This window comes from Dermochelys coriacea, chromosome 7 (genome assembly GCF_009764565.3).
Source record: "Dermochelys coriacea isolate rDerCor1 chromosome 7, rDerCor1.pri.v4, whole genome shotgun sequence".
Lineage (NCBI taxonomy): Eukaryota > Metazoa > Chordata > Testudines > Dermochelyidae > Dermochelys > Dermochelys coriacea.
In genome coordinates this window covers 77,050,052-77,070,848 of record NC_050074.1, presented here as the reverse complement: position 1 = coordinate 77,070,848, position 20,797 = coordinate 77,050,052, and the positions used below count along the sequence as shown (strand labels likewise).

Below are 20,797 nucleotides of genomic sequence, written 5' to 3'. Positions count from 1 at the left end.
TCTCACAAGCAACTCCTTATTCAGGAGGTTCAGGGGCTCCTTGCCATGGGAGCAGTAGAGGAGGTTTCATGGGAGCTAAGGGGCAAGGGGTTCTACTCCTGTTATTTCCTAATCCCCAAGGCCAAAGGGGGCCTTAGGCCCATTCTGGACCTGTGCAGGCTCAACAACTTCATGGTAAAGCTGAAGTTCCACATGGTCTCCCTAGGCACTATTATCCCCTCTCTGGATCCTGGAGACTGATATGCTGCCCTTGACATGAAGCATGCGTACTTCCACATAGCAATTCATCTGGCGCACAGGCGCTTCCTGAGCTTCGAGGACACTATCAGTTTATGGGCCTTTCCTTTGGCCTTTCAACAGCCCCCAGGTGTTCTTCAAGTGTATGTTGGTCATGACCGCTTTCCTCCATCGATGGCAGGTGCCAGTATATCCCTACCTCTATGACTGGCTGCTTCGGGGCCACACCAGACAGCAAGTGCAGTCCCAACTCTGCCTGATGAGGTGTACATTTGAATGTCTGGGTCTCCTCCTCAATGTGGAGAAGTCGACCCTAGAACCGACCCAAAGGATAGAATTCATTGGAGCAGTACTGGACTCTGTTCAAGCTTGGGCCTTCCTGCCAAAGTCCCATTTCTGAGCTATCGCGGGCATCATTTGGGGCCTTCAGCAATTCCCGACCTCGACAGCAAGAGACTGCTTGGCCATATGGCTTCTTGCACATACGTGACTCAGTACGTCAGGCTCCGGCTCAGGCCATTGCAGGCATGGCTCACCTCGGCCTACCACATAGGGCGAGACAGCTTGAATTCAGTGGTCACGGTGCTGGAACATATCCTCAACCCCTGAGCAGTGTGCAGGGGAGTCCCCCTCCACAGCCTCCAGCCCTCCTTGTCCCTGGTTACAGACGCATCAGCTCTGGGATGAGGGGCACATCTGGGGAACCTCCAGACCCAAGGCCTGTGGTCACAGAATGAGCTCTCCCTCCATATCAATGTCATGGAGCTAATGGCAGTGCGCTTGGCTTGCCAAGCCTTCCGGGCACAATTGCAAGGTCGCTGCATGGCGGTTCTAACGGGCAACACCACAGCCGTGTTTTTCATCAACAAGCAAGGGGAGGCCCATTCCTCCCCTGTCTGCCAGGAAGCCATTCGACTGTGGGAGTTCTGCATAGCCCACTTGATTCAACTTATAGCATCCTTTCTTCCAGGGATCCAGTACTTGCTGGTGAACCACTTCAGCAAGTCCTTCCACTCACACGAGTGGTCTCTCCAATCGGATGTCGTCTACTCCATCTTCCAAAGTTGGGGGGGGTCCCCAGGTCGACCTGTTTGCCACCAGATGCAACAGGAAGTGCCCAGCGTTCTGCTCCTTCCAGGGTCGCAGCCCGGTCTCCCTCACAGATGAGGCCCTGCTGCCCTGGACAGGTTGTCTGCTCTATTCCTTTTCTCTGTTCCCTCTCGTGCACAAAGTCCTACTCAAAATCTGCAGGGAGGGGGCAAAGGTGATCCTGATAGCTCCAGCGTGGCCTCGCCAGAACTGGTACACCATGCTTCTGGAGCTGTCGGTCAACGTACTGGTCACGTTGCCTCTCCTCCCCGACTTACTCACTCAGGACCATAGTCAACTCTGTCATCCCGACCTACAGTCCATCCACCTCACAGCTTGGGAGCTGCATGGGTTTCTGTGCTCGGACCAAGTAAGATGGGTCCTACTGGGCAGTAGGAAGCCCTCTACTAGAGCCACATATCTGGTGAAGTGGAAAAGATTTTCGTGTTGGTGTGACCAGCGCCACACCCCCTCCAGACACCGGTGTCCCTCATTTTAGAATATCTCCTGCACCTGAAACAGCAAAGCCTGGTGGTGGTGTCCTCCTTAAGGGTTCACCTTGCTTCCATCTCAGCCTTCCATCTGGGCATGTCTGGCCGCTCTGTCTTCACCAATCCTGTGGTTGTTTGCTTTCTCAAAGGCTTGGACCATCTATATCCTCAGATCCGTCAGCCTATCCCTACGTGGGTTCTTAATCTGGTCCTTTCAAGGCTCATGGGCTGATGGCCACGTGCTCCCTCCTCCTGGAAGATGGCTTTCCTGGTTGCTATTACCTCTGCAAGATGCATTTCCGAGCTGAAGGCCCTCACCTTGGAACCACCTTACACGGTCTTCCACAGGGATAATGTGCAATTCAGACCGCATCCGACCTTCCTCCCCAAGTGGTGTCCAGCTTTCACACCAGCCAGGACGTTTTCCTGCCTGTCTTTTTCCCTGCACTCAAAAATAAAACAATTTAAAACTTTAGAGCTTACAAGTCCGCTCAGTCCTTCTTGTTCAGCCAATTGCTCAGACAAACAAGTTTGATTAGGTGGGAGATAATGCTGCCCACTTCCTGTTTACAATGTCATCTGAAAGTGAGAACAGGCATTCAGAAGGCACTGTTGTAGCCAGCATCGCAAGATATTTACATGCCAGATGTGCTAAAGATTCATATGTTCCTTCATGCTTCCACCACCATTCTAGAGGACATTGCATCCATGCTGATGACGGATTTTGCTCGATAATGATCCATAGCAGTGCAGACCGACGTATTTTCATTTTCATCATCTGAGTAAGATGCCATCAGGAGAAGATTGATTTTCTTTTTTGGTGGTTTGGGTTCTGTAGTTTCCGCATCGGAGTGTTGGTCTTTTAAGACTTCTGAAAGCATGCTCCACACCTCGTCCCTCTCAGATTTTGGAAGGCACTTCAGATTCTTAAACCTTGGGTCGAGTGCTGCAGCTATCTTTAGAAATCTCACATTGTATCTTCTATGCATTTTTTCAAATGTGCATTGAAAGTGTTCTTAAAATGAATAACGTGCTGTGTCATCACTGGAGACTGCTGTAATATGAAATATATGGGTAAAATGCAGAGCAGAAGACATACAATTCTCTTCTAAAGAGCTCAGTCACAAATTTAATTAACACAATATTTTTTTAATGAGTGTCATCAGCATGGAAGCATGTCCTCTGGAATGGTGGCCAAAACCTGAAGAGGCATATGAAAATTTAGTATATCTGGCATGTAAATACCTTGCAATGCCGGCTACAAAAGTGCCATGCAAATGCCCATTCTCACTTTCAGGGGACATTGTAAATAAGAAGCGGGCAGCATTATCTCCGCAAATGTAAACAAACTTGATTCTCTTAGCAATTGGCTGAACAAGAAGTAGGACTGATTGGACTTAGGGTCTAAGGTTTTACGTTATTTTGTTTTTGAGTGCAGTTATGTAACAACAAAAATAATACTATTATTGTAATCAAAAATACTATAAAGTTAGCTCTGTACATTTTGTATTCTGTGTTGTAATTGAAATCAATATGTTTGAAAAAGTGGAAGACATGCAAAAATATTTAAATAAATCGTATTCTATTATTGTTTAACAGTGCGATTAAAACTGCGATTAATCGTGATAAATTTTTCTAATTACGATTAATTTTTGAGTTAATTGCATGAATTAACTGTGATTAATTGACAGCCCTAAAAAAAGTTAAAACCACAGAGGTGGAGGCATTTCTTACAGGCCATTTAAAAACCTTATTGGGGGCAACAAAACTGACTTAGTGCTGGTTTGCAAAATCTTTTTTGAAGTACATTAATTGTGGTGGTGAGGCAGTGATCTGGTTAAAGAGGCTTTATACTCCCTCCACATCTATACTTTGGGCTGTAATCACCGTTTAAGTGTTTGGAACCAGCCAATCAAACCAAGTCATTTTATAAACTGATTGATACCATGTAAATTGACTGTATATGACCAGACTGTGATCAACCCTTGCATGAGGGTGTGGGAGAAGGGGAAGCACAAGAACTGATTACAACAGTAGTTTCTGTGAGGAAGGGCTGCTCAGTCCTTGCTCTGGGGAACAAATCACCCTGAAGGGGACAAAGAGGACATGAAGCCATGGCCCTGCCCCTCCAACACCAGCCCATAGAGCATAGCAAGCATGACAGAGAGAGCAATCTGTGCCATCCAAATGGATAGTGCAGAGCCCACACTCACCAAGCAGCCCCAGGAGAGATTGAGTCTCAGCACAATCACTGTCAATCCTTGTGATCCTGTTCGGGCAGGGCAGCTCCACACTGCCCCCTACACAGGTCTGTGTTTGAAACAATCTAGCCCACCAGCATTGTAGCAATCTGCGTGGTGTTAGAAAGCTACATATAAACCTTTGGTGTGATAGAAAGAAGATGTGTAAATGTTTACCTCTCCTCCAAGCAACATCCATTTCTCCATATATTTTCAAAGCCACAGGTTCTGTTTGGGCGGGCTCGTTAGGGGATTGTACAGGGATGCAGATGATAGCAGAAACCAGAAGGAATATTTTACTTTTGAAATATATTGAAATAAAACTAACTAAATTTGCTTTCTGGTGTTTTTAAATTGGCTCCTCATTTGCTGACTGACTTTGGCATTCATGTTATTCATTTGAAACAATAAAGGATAATCTTAAACTTCTGGCTTGAACTGTAAAGAATGGCGGAATGTGTCAACAGGGACCTGATCTCCTTTCAAACAGGAACATTTCTCCTAACAATTTTGGGATTTATATTCAGATAGTTGATGGGCACAGAATACTTAAATGTTTAGGCTATTTTATATGTAAATGTCTGTCATTCAAAATTCTGGGTACCCATCTGAATAATATAGAGAGGGGCAGCTGGGTTATCTTAGTCCCCTCTTCTGACCATACAAAAATGTGGGAGCACCAAATGCAAGTAAAAGTGGCGCATTTAAACGTGATTGTGTGATTTTAAAAATGGGCATATTTAGCCTTGAGAAAAGAAGACTGAGGGGGAACCTGATAACAATCTTAAAATGTATTAAGGGCTGTTATAAAGAGGATGGTGATTAATTGCTCTCCATGTCCAAAGGACAAGAAGTAATTGACTTAATCTGCTGCAAGGAAGATTTAGGATAGATATTAGGAAAAACTTTCTAACTATAAGGATAATTAAGTGGTGGAATAGCTTACGAAGGTAGGTTGTCAAATCCCCATCATTGGAAATTTTTACGAATAGGTTGTCATGGGTGACCTAGATTGACTTAGTCCTGCGTCAGTACAAGGGGCTGAACTAGCTGACCTGTTGAGGTCCCTTTCAGCCCTACGTTTCTATGATTCTGTTACTGGTATCACCCACAATATGCTACGTGTTGTGCAAACAAAAAAGAAAGTACGGTCCCATCCCTAAAAGGCTTGCAGTCTGAAACAAACAAGGGATAATTGTAAGGGATATAAATGGGAATCCACAATTGGTTTAAATAGAAGAAAAATTATAAGGATGTAATATCTCATACTTCAAATTATAGAGCAGTGACTAACTGCATGTATATTAAAAGTACTTCAAGTCATGAGCTAATGAAGTCACCAAAGAAAAGGGTGTTAAGGGAAATAAGAAGGGGCATGTATACGTTATATGCTTTTATAGCTGTTTAGCTTATTGTGATATGATTTTCTGATTGTGATATGTGGATGTGACATCCTGTAAAATATTCCTATAAGACATGGTGACACGCTGGGAGCTAGGAATTGCCATAAGAATCAGACCTGTCATTCATATAATACCAGTATTCTACCTCTGACAATACCCAGCATCACATGCGTCAGAGGAAGGTGCAAAGCACCCTGCAGTAGGCACTTTAGAGCAGAGCTGCACCGTTTTAGGACATTTTAAAAGGAGTTTTAGATTTTGTACTGCAGCAAATGACTTCAATAGGTCCCTGATTTACTATCCTATCTGAAAAACAAAGAGAGAAAGTTATAGAAGATCAAACAAATAAAAATACACTGATAAGATAGCAGCTGATGTGAGTTGACTACGGAATTCAAAACTTTCGTTTGATGTCTGTACTGTTTGCTGATACCAGAGTTTTAGCATTAATAAACTACACCAAAGCTGCACATGTTATGAGGCTTTATTTTTATCTCTAGACTCTGGTGTCAAGTACAAGCAACTCAGGTTTCACTTGCCTCATTATGTATTGTCACTAGAAACCGTAACTGAAAATCTTGCTTGAGCTTTATTCTCTCATCAGTTCATGTTCATAACTGCCATGAATGTATTTTTACTGATGGGAGAAGAGGCCACTAATATGACACGGCTGGGCAGGATTTATTCACTACTGGCCTGGTCCTTCACTGAAGTCAATTGGAGACATTCCATTGACTTCAGTGAGCATTGAGTCAGGTCCTAAATTGTTCCTGAAATAGACTGTATTTAAATAACACATTATCCTAAACTATTCAGGGATCAGGACTGAGGCTACTGACAGATAGCAGAGCGTGGAATCCATCTACTCCCCCACAAATAAAAAATTCAGATAGCAGAATGGCACTTTTAAATTCTGAATGGAAAAATTATACAGCTGCTTTAAATTTTTTCCCCCAGGTGAAATCACTGACCCTTCATCCATCTCATTTTTTTTAACTTTACTCCCATCATATCCTCTACACCTGCCTTCTAGCTAAAGAAAGCTAAATATAGCTTCCTACGCTGCATTCATTCATCCAGTTTATGAACTGGCTGAATAGGTCACTAGAGAATGACTCTCACTGCCTCTGCAGTTGTACCAGCCCAGGAAAGAGGAACTGAACTTTGATCATTCACAAGCTAGTGTGTTTCACTAGACCACTTAGTTTCCTTAGGTTTTGCTCATTTCATTATCTTCAGTGCAACTGTGCAACATCATTTTTTTAAAATCGACTATACTGTTGGTCAGGAATTTGAGTCATTTGACCTAGATACATTTTTGACCAATAGCATGGTCTTTTTCTATTACTGCAAACAAATGGTATATACGCATAAATATTTCAGAGTGAAAGTAACCTGTATATGCATTTTAGATCTGATCCTGCACCATTTGAGTCAACAGGATGGCAAAGATGGAGCAAGATTGGACTCAATGTGACTATATGGTTTATAAAAAATATATTTTATTTTTGAGTTAATCATGACCATTTTGTCAATACAAAGGGCTCTGCCATGAGTTTATTGATAACAGAATCAGAAATAAATGCAGTATTTTCTTCTATGTCATGTAATATAGTTATAATTTACCATAAAGAGAAAAGGTTGTATATTTATTGGTTTATCTTTGTTTTCACAGATCCCCCAGACTCTCTCGTAGAGCCTGATTCTCAGATACACTAAGTATGTTTTTCACTATTCTGGCACTATACACAGGCCTTAAATTGGGCTTGTTACATTTACACTCACCTACAGTCCATAGCCCAGAATGGTGTAAAGCGACTGCGGTAAATGAGATCCATACCCTTAATTTTTAGTTTTTTCTGCCTTTTTATATATCCTCCCCATTTCTTCACACATACGTAAAGAAGGTGTTTTCTCTTCCAGTCCAATCATGTTATGAGTAAAGTCGATTGTTTTGTCCTAACAGTACTTGGACTGGGTGGAGGGTATTGAGATTTCTTCTTTTGACCTGCCAGTACACTCACCACAGCAGGTGAGAGAGGTTTTATATTGGCCCCACATTATCTGGATTATACTTTCACTGGACAGGTAAAGGATATTTTCTCTTCAGGCCTGATAGACTCAAGTGCTAGTTTTAGCGGGAAGATGGAGGTCTCTTTTTTATGTCCCGTTAGCCTCACTGATATCTTTCCTCTTGGGAAGAGGGGGAAAAGAAGAAGGATATCTTAATGATTCCTGCGCTTTCCTTTCCTTCATCCTCTCTGCCAGGCAACTTTCCCCCCTGAAGGCTAACAGTTCCCTCCAGTGTTTAGCTACTGTGATGTATTCACCCATTATTATATCCACTTACTACAACACCCAGCTCCAAAATAAATGGAACTAATTATTTTTAAATGTAACCCTGAAGTTGCATGCATTCGCTTCACAAGTGACCACACAGTTATATCATCTAAGTCTTCACTCTTCCCTTCCCTCTGTCCCATATGTCCAGGGGTGAAAGTAACTTAAAGGACTTACTGGTACTCTGGAGTCCTGAGCAGGGGGTTGGCCTCAACCAAAAGAGGTGGGGCCTCAATCGGAAGAGGCAGGGCTTTTAAAGACCTGGGTCCTTTAAATCAAGATTAAAAGCCCCTGGGGCTCCAGCTGTCGTAGCAGCGGCTGGGAGCCCAGACCTTTTAAATTACTGCTACCCCAGGGCTCCAGCAGCAGGGCTCAGGCGGCAATTTAAAGGGCCTGGGGCTCCGGCTGCTGCAGGGAGCCCCGGGCCCTTTAAATCACTGCCGGAGCCCTGCCACCACTACCCCAGGGCTCTGGCAGTGGGGCTCAGGCGGCGATTTAAAGGGCCTGGGGCTTCCCACAGTGGCCAGAGCCCGGGGCCCTTTAAATCGCCGTCCTAGGGAAGCCAGTCCAATCTGGTATGGCATACCAGCTCTTGCCAGTATGTCATACTGGACCATCCAGGCTTACTTTCACCTCTGCATATGTCTTCTTGGGGTGATCTCATCTTAATGCTGAGCCCAATCTTGCCAACAGTACCAAAGATAGCACTTACTACCAGGTGTAGTACCATGGAAGCCAATGGGTTAGATTCTTGACCCCACTAATTCCCCTTTGGATTGCTCCAGCACCACAAAGGGGACTTAATACTGTCCTAAATGAGCAGTTAAGGATTCCCTCAGCATGGGGGAATTCTTGGCTGAAATAGAGGGCATGTTGGGGGCTGGATGAAATATGTCAGAGCATGCCGCACTCCAGTGATCCCTGCTGGCACAGTGGTCTCAGAGGGTTGTTAAAACCTGGTGCAATTTAGAAATGTCTTGAGGCTGCTCTAAGTTACAGTGGCTGAACCAGGATTGGGGGGCTGGACAGGAAGCATATGTTTGCCTTCTCCATTTCATGGACTCCAAGCACTGTCCCAGCACATCTGAGGACTCAGCCCAATGAGATTATGCCCAGCAATAAGGATTAGTCCCAGTACTAAGTGTTTGCAGACTCAGGCTCTTATGTTTTAAGCTTACTGAGACAGAGACTCAATCTTTGTCTGTTTTATAAAGCACTATGTACGTCTATGGCACTGTATATGAGCAATAAATAACAAAATAATTATTTTGAGTTTGGGTGCCTTATAATAATTAGCTGATTTAAGTATAGATATTTATTTCCTGGGTATTGTACTATATATGCTTACTTTTAGGCCTTGTGGCTAAGGCAAAGTGTACTATTGATTTAACATCTGAGACATCCTTATCTTGGGAGCTGTATTCTTCCCTGGCAGGTTAATTGACTTTATGCTCTAATGATCTATAATACTCTACAGAATGTATAGAACAGCTGTGTCTTTGTCACCTTGTGAAAATGTAATATATCTGTGTGATAATGTTAATATAATCTTTCTGGTAGAAAGTAGCCAAGGTATAGGTTAATAGTGAAGCATTATGTAAGTCAAAGGCATGCGGATGTAGGTGTTCAATATACTAATCAAGTACAAGTTAGCTTTCCACATTCTGTAAATATTGGTTTTTGTGCTAGTATTCTAGTCATTCTGCTCACCTGCTATTTTGAGAAAACACATACTGAACAGTCTATTGGCTGGATTGTACAAATCTACCATACTGTAGCTATTCAATGCATTGAGTGCATCTCTGATGCATAAAGCCATAGGACAGAAGCTCTCAGTAAAACTTAACTGTTCATTCTCAGTCATCAGGAAGTTGGTTTTATACAGCCGGCTGTTATTACTATCCCCCAAAACAAAGATGATCATGTTCTTTAAAATTATATTCATCTTAGTATTGAGGCTACATTTTCGATTTAAATCTCTTCATGTTCACTTGACTGTATATGATTAAGGCTAGGTTTGTGGCACAGAGATCACAGCGTTCACAGTAATTGGGAGTTTAAATAAAGTCTGTGACCCCACAGTGGATCTGGGCTCAGGTGCCTACTCCAGGCATTGTGACCTGGCCCAGTCTCTGTCTATGGAGAGAGGGGGATGCCCCAAATGTGAGTGGCACTCTTGACTACATGGGCCATTTCACAACACCTGGAGCTGTGAGGTAGAGCGGCCGCTGCAGGTTAAGTGTGGGGCAGGCTTGCTGTCTGACTCCTACCCACCCTCACCTCCCATCAGCCCCCCACTATCTCCCTTTCCCTGACTTATCATTTTTCCCCACACCTCTGCCATGAAATTTATTAACAATTTCCATGACAAAATCATAGCCCTATATCTGATTGAATATATATACTATGTACGCTATAATATAGAGAAAGCATGAAGAAACACCTGAGCTGCATGTAGTTTAAAAGGGTCTTTGAATGTGTTATATAATTGTCCTCTATGCGTAGCAAAGTGGTATATTATTGTGCTGCTAAACATGATTCAGGAACAAAAATTAAAATGCATGCAAATATTTACTTTACAGTCTGACTTGAAGTGTAACTATCACAGTATTTACCAGAGCAGGTTGGTTAGAGGTGATTGCTATGGTGCTGTACATTGTCAAACCCTAGGTATCTGTAGAATTTACAGGTAATGCTCAGTAATGAATGTTTACAGGCACACTGTTGTTTTTGAAATAGGGCAGATTGCTAGGAATCTGTTTTGTCTTGTGATCATTTTCTTGCCAAGTGAAGCTCAGAAAAGCTTTGTGGAGTATGGGTCTTTAGTATAGTGGTTCACCTGTGTAGATGAATGCATAGTCTTTCTAGTTTTCTAACCTCCTAGGGAAATGAAGCTGTATTTGTCTCAGCAGTGGTTGTAAAGTAGTCTTAGTCCATTCTATGAATGAATTGCAATGCTGAGCTAATAAAGGAGACTCATCTGAAAGTTTACTTTATATGCTTTATCTCCTACAGAATGATATCACTCCATTACATGTTGCATCGAAGAGAGGAAATGCTAATATGGTCAAACTCTTACTTGATCGAGGAGCTAAAATAGATGCCAAAACAAGGGTAAGATTAAATGTGAATGATCTGGGTGGTATTATTTACAGGTTTATTCTTTTGGCATGTATGTTTGTAAACAAACAAAAATATTCACTTACTTGGCAAGCTTTGGTGAGAGTACAGAATTATCTCTGGTTTTTATACAATCATTGCTAGTGTTTTACCTCTCATTCAAATAATGTTCTAAACACCTTGTTACGTTAAAGCTCAGAGCTAACTTCCATGCAGGCAAAGCAATACCTATCTTTTCTCTGGTATCTCATGAAGGTTACTTCTAGGTGGATCATTTGAAGGCACGAATAATTACACCTACCAATGAGTGAACTCTGCAAGTGTGGTGTTCTATTCAGTTTATTGATGCACCCCAGAATTTCAGTGGTGGAGGAGCCCCATCTCCTGTAACTTTCCCAGCCCCCATAACTGCAACAACATAGCTTCTCTGTGTGCTCTCAGAACTCTTGAGGGAGACTTGTCAGCTCTCTCCTATTGCCTGCAAAAATCTTTGTTGGGGGTTATAGAAGACTTCTCCCCACACTTTACATAGAAATCTCCCCTCACCACCATGGGTGAAATGTGCTAGGTTAACATCCCTGAAGTATGGAATTTTTCTTTTATCCATTGAACATGTAAAGCGCAGACACAGTATTGTCAATTTGTCTCACCTCTGCCCAGGAGGGGCTACCTCATAGAAAGAGAGGGTAGTTTGTCTTCATGTCCCATTCATTGTTTAGCTGCTTTGCTGAAATTGTCAGCAAGGGTGGCAGTAGTTTTTTTTGAGGTAGACACCTGTCCACCAAGGATGTAGACTCATCTAGGACATCAGAGTGTTTAGGTTTATACCACTGAACAGCGATCAGATGATAATCATTGTATTTAATAACTGATTGAGGCAGGTGCTTGGGTAATTTATTTATTCAACGAGCAAGAAGTAATTTACAGAGTAAACTTAGAACGGATGCTGCTGCACTCTTGCCTGGCTGTGTTCTCTGCCTCACTCTCTGTAGTTGCTTGTTTGTGTGCATGAGGGAGGATCTCTGAGAATGAACAGGAAGTGTGGCAACAGTATGACCTGCAAGATGTTTGACAACTTGACTCTTCATTGTCCACCATTCCTCTGATTCCTCACTGACAGAATTCAAACTAGTACAGTGATTTAACTTAAGAACATCTTTTATATAGTTATTACAGTATAAACAGCTTTCAATTAGTTTTTTTGTATGTTTTAACAGTCTTCATGATCTACTGCAAAGTGTGTTTAGGCACATTCATGTGTTTAGCTGACTGTCCATTCACTTGACATCATATCAACAATTACGAGGCGACCTGCTTGCTGGAATTCCAGTCACATCATATACTTTTGTACTCAAAAATAATCACTGTATCCTTGGAGGTATTTTCTTATGCATTGCAGCCAGTAGTTAATGCTTTTTTTTCTCTCTGAAGCTATGACCATTTTGAAAATCATAATTTTGTTTTGCCCGTAGTGCTGTAGCAATATAGCTCCAAGTCCTGCTTTTGAAGTATTTGTGAGAAGTTGATTTCTTTCAATGGGACAAAAATTGCAGACCTGGTTTTCAAGTCAGTCTCAGATTCTCTTCCATGATCTGCCATTCTGTGTCTTTAGGAAAGTATTTTCTTGTGTAAGATCTTTTAACTACATAGATTAATACGAATTTACTAACATGGGTCAGCGTTCCTTGCAGTCTCTGAATTCCATTTTGTATTTTCAGGTCTCTGTAGGTTCCTTAGAATCATCAGCTATGACAATACCCTTTATGGTCAATTTCTTTCCCTAAGTACTGGTTTATTTGAAATTGACACTTGGCCTTGTTTAGTTTAAGGTTACTTCCTGAAGTTTCCAGTTGTCACTATGATCATCACTGACACTCAAAAGTGATGCTGCCCCAGACTGTTATGCAATCAGTGTAGATTTTCTTTCCTCCAACATCTTCCTGTGTGCAGTGAAATATTGCCAGTGCTGAACATACTCTGAAAGGCAATTGCAAGAAAAGTACCAACTGGTACATTGATTGTGAGTGCAAGTCTTGGAACTTTCTTGTGTCCAAAATGCATCTAATATGCTGAAGAATTTGGCTCCTGAAATCTCAGCAAATATTTCATTCCTTGTGAGCAAGTAGAAATATTTTCTCTTAACGCTAGTTTTCAGCTTTGTGGGAGTCATTTCCAAAATTTGAGTGCATTCCCTTTTTATTGTATAATTACTGAGTAGTGAACTGAGCTTGTCAAGTCCCCTGTTCTGTGAATGATCCCATCTACTGTCATGTTTGGCAGCTTTTCCTCTGGTCTCTTTTTGCATGGCAACTACAACAATCTTTTCTTCATAGTCTGGTAACTATTTTGTACCCAGGGATACCCCTTTCCTATGAACCAATCTCCATCTGATGCAATTAGCGCCTATGGAACTGGTTCAGATTTGTTACTAGAGTTGTTATAGAGACTCTGTGATGTTCACCATCTTGACTCAGCCAGGCACCACATGTGTAAGCCCAAAACAGATGTCTTCCCTTAGTGTAACACTTCAGTTTCTTATTTTACTCTTTGGGCTTTATAATCGTTGACAGTTCACACTCACTTTGTTCCTCTTTATAGGATTTTAATTGCATTTTTGACTTTTCTAGTTTTAGTATTTATTTGAAGTACCCTGTTTCCATATCTATTAGTACAGTCACTTGTGCTCCAGTGTTTTCTTTGCATGTCACATGAAGGCCTTTTGTGATTACTTTTATTAGCCATTCTTTTGAGTTTGTAATATCTTTCTTTACTGTGCTTATGAACAATTTTTCCCCTTCTCTTGAGGAAGCTGCACATAACAGCCTTACCCCAGACATTTTCCTGTTTTGTCTGCACATTTTTGCAAAGTGGTTGGACTTACTTGTTTCCATGTTTGCCCAAATACTGGACATATCTTTTCTGTACATTTATTTTATTTAACAAATGATTATTTACAGTCATTTGTTCTGTACCTCTGTCCATGACTTTTATTTACATTTCTCTTTATTCCACTCCTTGACATATGACTCTTGCCATATTTAAGCACTAGATCCATGCCTCTGAGTAGCTTTTCGCATACCTTTCACATATCTTTTTATTGTTGAACCCTCAAACGAGTTGGGCTTGAATGCGGGCATCTTTTACTATTCCATAGTCACAAGATTGGGTTTTTAATTTTAATTTGGTGGCAATCTTCTCTCTTGTTTCACCTTCTCTGGAAAATATAACTTTCATAAGTAACATGAGTTGGGTTTAGAAGCAGGGATTGGGCTACATTATCCAGCTGAGGTTATGGGACGGGTATAGCTCATGCTGGTAACCACCTACTTTGCAGCGAGGATGCCGGCAAAAATTACTTGAGTGCTAATAGTCCCCCAGTGCCTTTCCGCAATTCGCCCCAAAGGACCCAGTTACTGGGAAAAGAATCCAAAAGCACCTCAGCACAAAGAAGTAGGGGATATGCCCCAGACACACAGCAGTGCAGAAACAGTGAGGATACAGTAACATGGGTAAAGCTTTGCTGTGGAGACAATCACACCCAGGCTAGGCTTACCCAAGTACTAGTCACCAGCTTAACTGTGCAGTAAAGACATACCTTCAAAGAGCTACCAAATTGGGTAAAGTTTGGGGCCATTTTTCATTTTTGGCTTAACCAGTGCAATTTGCCCATTCCCCAGTACACCCTCGATACTCTTAAAAAGAAAGGAATTAGCAGGATTTGCTTAACTTCTCCTGATCATGGCAGGCTGCTTGAAACACTCCTCGTTTCACTGGGGGCCTATTTCTGGTAGTTAGTAATTGAGTGAGCATTTTGCGTCTGGAGATGCTAACTCATCTAGACAAGAACTAGCATCTTGTGATCTGAACAATACATGGCTCTACAGAGGGGAGCAGTAGATTGAAGATAATTAATGAAATAATTTATTTATGAAAATAATATTTAAATATTTGACAAAAATTCAAGAGGTAAGAGAAAGGCACGGAATAGAGGTAGATTGAGAAAATATAAAATGAGAAGAGGAGATAAGAGGAATATAGAGTGGGTGGAAGGAAATACCAGTTCAGAAGCCATATGCCTGCCTAGTTCCCATGCTGAATAACATCATCTAATTTTATGGATATAATGTTCTCCCTACTACCCCCACAAAAGTGTCATTGCAAGACAATGTGTCTCTCATCTTTACAGTCACTTTACTTTTTCCCAGGAGCTACCCTTTTGCAATGTCCTATATTCAGTACAGCCATATAAGTATATTGGGCAACAAAGACTTCAGTCGTCGTCTTCTTTTGTATAACAACAAGCCCAGTATTGGAGGTTGTATGTTTGAATGGAAAAGGATGGTCAAGACTGTATCAGGTGATCTATAGTTTAATATCTTAGTTAAATTCCTGGCATGACCCATTTATGCAAATGTTTCATAAAAGAGAGAGCGTGTAGAATACAGTCACAATTGCATATTATTCATTTTAAAAAAATATTCCCTTCTCTCTGGCAGAAATGATTCAGTAATTGGGGAGGTTTGTGAGTGAAGAGGAATGAGGCTATTAGAGAGAGTATCAGACCATTAGAAACCCTACGAAGAAAAATACCAGAAATTTCATAAACACAAGTTACAGTTCTCCAGGAACACTGACAGTTGAGCAGAATTCTGTGCACTTATTTACTTTGACTCAGTTAAATCTGGCCTTTGCCGTAGTTGCCGCTGCATCCTGTTGTAGAAATGCTTCTTATGAAATACAAAATACCATTTAAAAGGCAAATAATAATAAATAAGGTTTTTGTTTGTTAAGCATATACGGTACATAAATATTTGGAAATCAGGCACAAATTCCAGGTTCTTGTTTTCCCTTCAGCGGTTTTGTGAGTCAGCTTTCTATGAAGCAGAAGTTACAGTGTATATTACTGGCCAAATCCTGGTCTCACTGACATCAATGGGACCAGGCTTTGCCCCTCTTAGTGTTATGTCCGTCAGATTTGGCTATTTGGATGCCATTTTGGGAGCTGTGCATATAATCCACTATGTATGGCACAGAAAGTGTATATTCCATAGTATCTGCTTTCATGTTTCACAAACACACTTGTTTTCTAGAGATGGGTGAACAGGTTTAGATAAAATAAGAACCTTCAGCCACAACTTGTGATGAATTTGAACTGAATCTTTCTTGAGGTTTGAATAAGTCCAGATAACATTGCCCATTCATTATTCATTTCCATGAGTCTTTGCATTTGCTGCTGTTAGATGGTACTAGAAGCCACTGTGCTAAAATACTGTAAGAAAGGGCTAAATCCAGATCCCACTGAAGTAATTTTAACTGACGCCTGTGGAATCAGGATTTGGTGGTCCTAATCAGAAGTAGGAAACAATGGAACTCCATAAAAACTGCTCCACTATTGAAAACTCAAGAGGGTCACATAATATTTAAGCATACTGACTTTTGGATCATTATCCAAAATGAACCTCTGAATGTTTTGAGGTTTTCTCATCATTACCATAAATTCCATATTTCCCTAGTTTGGTTACTCCTGTTATAATCCTTTTGTTTATTTTAAACTGTTGCTCTTATTCCCCCTCATCTTTTGCATAACGTGCAGCAGCAGGTTTCTGATTTCTGTGCTGAATTCTCAAGCATCTTTGTCAGTAAATAAGAATTATTGTCATGCTAAGCCCTACCTAGGTGCTACTATGTGAATGCCTATAAAGGGCAACTTTTACAACGTAGTTTGTAAGTAACATTCTTAGTGAAGATTAGTTAATACTTCATGTAACTCATTTATTGAACATTGCCCTAATGATTTTTTCCCCCATCTGTCTTCCAGAATAGATTTTAACAAATAAAGCATACTTAGTGAGGTTGATTAAATTAGCTTGACTTACTTTGGCTGTCTGATACTTCGTGTGTCAAACTGAATTTGTGTATGTAGCACACACCAAGCACAATTTACCCTGGATTTGCAAATAAGTACTTGTAATCTTTATTCAACTGATTAGCTGTTAAACCAAAGGCCAGCACTCATGTCTACATGAAAACATACTGTACATGCCATTTTAAGATCTATCTGACAATATATAAGCTGCTGCATAGAACCTGCATAAGAAATAACATAGAGTGTAGTACGGTCAGAACATGAATAACATGTTTGGTATAAAATATGTATTTTGAATATATGAAAGGAGCAAATCTTATCACCCTCCCTTCCCTTGCCGTAGTGAAGGTGTGGTTTGCAGTAAAGCACAGTTGTTTGCAATGGGATAAAGAATAGAAACAGGCCTAGGGGGCAGTGGATACATTGCTTCATGAATCCACATGCTTAGAGGGCAGTTAGGTAGCCAAGGGGATTAATATGGCCCTGAGGCTACAGTGGCTAGCACATAGCAGATCCTTTGTGGGGATGATTCCTTCTATCCCAGTTCCCAATGGAATTCCTCTGTGCACAGCGCATGTACTAAGGTTGTAGGCAGGTTCTAAGATTTTTCTCAAAGTGTTTTAAACATGCACAGAATAATTGTACAATACATAATGTTTCAGCTGTATAACGCTGAGCGCTAACCGATGGCTAGATTCGAAAAACAAACAAGTGGGCCCAGTCCTTGCATCTGGTCACACTGTGTTTGGTGCAGGAACTGAGCAGAGGGCAAAAGTGTCTGTAAGACACCATGTTGTCCCGTTCATGGGGTTAATTGGAGGCTGGGCTGGTCCACAGTGCAGCTTTCAGTTCTGCTCTAAGATATACCCAGCTGCAGCTCCCAACAGTTTGTTTTGTAGCCAAGGAGTGTTGGAGTACAGGAGGGTTCTGGCTATGTCAAGAGGAATTGGAATAAGCAGCTCTGTGCCACTAGAAGATTCTGCTATGCAAGGTGGCTCCTCAGCTGGTCAATTAGGATAGTTAAGTCTGCTTTATGTTGTTGATAGAGGCTGAAGAACCTACAGTTGCAGGGGCATCCCAGTTTGGGATGGGGAGAGAGGCACCAGGGAAGCAGAGAGAGTTCTGACCACACTAGCTCTGTTCTTCAGTCTTCCTTGATGTTAGATGAGAGTCTAGCACCCCTAAATGCCTATTAGTCTGGGGAGGACAAGCAGAAAGGCTGTTTCTGTCCCGGGGGTGGGGGGGAGGTGCTACTATTGAGTTGTCTGAGCAGTTATTGTTTTTAGCTGGAGGCTGGTTATTCCATGCAACAGCAATAGGGGGCACCCGAATCTCTCACCCTCCTTTCCCACTCCCTCCTCTCTATATATCACACAGCAGGGAAGAGGAAGAGCTGGCTGATCCCCCAGGTCCTGCCTTCTCCCATGACATCCAGTGATCCCACACCCACATTAGCAAGGAGAAGATGATGGAGGGTGAGAAAGTATACCCTTAGGAGGCATACCCACACTTGGGTGGGTCTTACTGGCCTGTGAAAAGAGGAATCAGCACATTGAGTGGGTGCTGTGGAGGTGAGACTGGGTGCTGGAAGCATGGCTTGGGAAGACTGAGTGCTAGGAGTGGGATTAACAATAGTGTAATTGAGATCAGAGTCTGACCCAGCGATAGAGATTAAAAATGATGTGAAGCTCCAGTGCTGTAGTTATAAATCCTACTTAATGTTTATTTTCTGCAGATAGTTTATTTTTATTATAGATAGATAGATAGATAGATAGATAGATAGATAGATAGATAGATAGATAGATAGATAGATAGATAGATAGATAGATAGATAGATAAAAATAATTTTAAGAGGCTAAAGAAAGAGAAGCAGCCACTGAGCTGTTGTATGCTCCTGTAGTTGAAAGCCTGTATCTCAGTGCATTCTTCCTGGTCTCCTACTGGCATTGTAGGAGTTCCTCTCCAGTTTCTCTAGAGGAGTAGATAATACAGATGACATGATTTATCATGTCATTGCATACTTAGAGAGTCCTTAATCTGCAGATTATTGTCATTATTATTTGTAATGTATTTTGTGAGCCATTGCAGACTATCATATAAGCAAGAGTTTGCATCCTAATACATGTGATATATTTATGCTTCACATGTGATATTGAGCATGCACAATAAATAAGAAAACTAGAATCCTTATGGCATATGTAATACAGCCTTGCTGAGTGTACAAAAGCCACTTTTTATCACAATATCTCATTTTATCATAAATCCTTAATCTAAGATCCATACATATTAGAAACAACAGCCTGCACATTTTGGGTTTTTATTCACTTATTCTATAATGTAGCACTAAAAAAAAAAAAAAGCTTTCACTCCCAGTCCTTGATGCCTTTTCAATACAAAACATTTTTGTAGCCAAATTCTCTCTCTGACAAATGGAGTTTCAGTGTTCAATGGGAATTCTGACAAACTCTTCACAATAGTTGCATTACTACAGCACGCAGTGGTATAGATGCACTGTCTCAGACATGTATCTAAATTCCATACTAATATAATTTTGTGCTAATGCATGCAATATGGACCAAATCAAGCCCTGGCTGATTCAGCAAGGCTGCCTGCTGCCTTCTCTTCCACAGGAATCCTGTTGGCAAGGGATAGGATTCCACAGCTTACTTGGCTGCTTTTCTGGGGCCCAATCCAATTTTCATTAAAATCAGTGGAAAGAATATTGTATGCATCCCATTATCTGTGGTCAGTATTTTCTGCTGAACCAGCCTGGGATCTTGACATGTCCCTAGTTCTCAGAACTTGTTCTTCTGGAGACATAATGCATTATCAGTGCACACTGTGTGCTGTGGATGGATCCTAACTGGCCTCATCCATCAGAGGGAGGAAAAGCTCTCTATACTATACTCTTAACTCCTGTGCCTCCTCATCATATGGGATCCTAGCCCTTTCTGCTACACCACAATTTAGGGGAGATAGGGAAATCCAGTAGTTATGAAAATTGAGACTGATTGGACAGCTACTGTTTACTACAGTACTTCAAATGCTGCAATTCTGTCACTGCTGTAGAGACAATTGAGCAATGTGTGACTTGTTAAATGCACTTTCTACATTTCATATTGTAAGGCAGTGTCTTTGTTCTGTGCCCTTTAATTTCCAGATTTACAAAGTAATCGTGCATAGGTTTTGTTAATATTAGTTCTTCACATGTGTTTCCATTGTGAATATATATTCACATACAGTAGAACACTCCTTATTGTCAATAAAATGTATTTCATATACTTTTAAAAAATAATGATAGAAATCTCTAAAACTCACTGGACAGTGTATTTCTGTCTTTTAGAGTTGATCATTATCAGGTAGTAAAGTTAGTGTGTCTTGGAAGATTGAGGAATCAGGTCTTGGCTCTGGGAATAAATATATGCAATATACATATTTCTAGAGTAGGATGGTGAGTGTCACTAACTTATAGCAACTTAACTTCCTTAAATCAGCTCCATCCATTAACTTAAATGGAAGCATTTGCACAAATAAGGCAAGCAGAGGTTGGAGCAGTATTGTGGAAAAATTAAAGCATTCAAATTTGTCACCAAATACAAAGGGCCAAGACAGTTAGGGATCGTAAGTCTCTCTGAATTACAGCTAACTCCTGGTCTGCCACTTATTCTGAACAGAACTTAAATTGATGATTTAGCTTAGAGAAATAAATTAAGAAATGTCAAGGAAAAAATTATATGATTACATCTAAGAAAAAGTTTTAAGCAATAACTATTTATCTTAATGGTTCTAAGATGTTTACTACAGTGTGTTTAGCACAGCATCTTTACATTTGTGTGTTAAATACTTTGAAGTAATAATCAGTTTTATGAAACTGTTTTAATATATTTTTTAGTCAATACAATCTATATTCATTTTGGGATGATATTTATTAGATGTTGGTGAAAAAAGACTCCTTCCTTCATTTATTGTATATAAAATGATAATACTTATTTTTTGATTATTTAATTATAT

The 20,797-nt window shown here is 40.9% G+C and overlaps 1 protein-coding gene across 43 annotated transcripts in view; it reads left to right on the top strand.

The window, feature by feature from the left end:
- ANK3 (ankyrin 3) overlaps positions 1-20,797 on the top strand; it is a 540,818-nt gene that overhangs the window by 363,776 nt on the left and 156,245 nt on the right. For all 43 annotated transcript variants that reach the window (XM_043519064.1, XM_043519067.1, XM_043519066.1 and 40 more), the window contains one exon: positions 10,816-10,914. In XM_043519064.1, the coding sequence (XP_043374999.1) occupies positions 10,816-10,914 (99 nt within the window). The remainder of the gene's footprint in view (positions 1-10,815; positions 10,915-20,797) is intronic.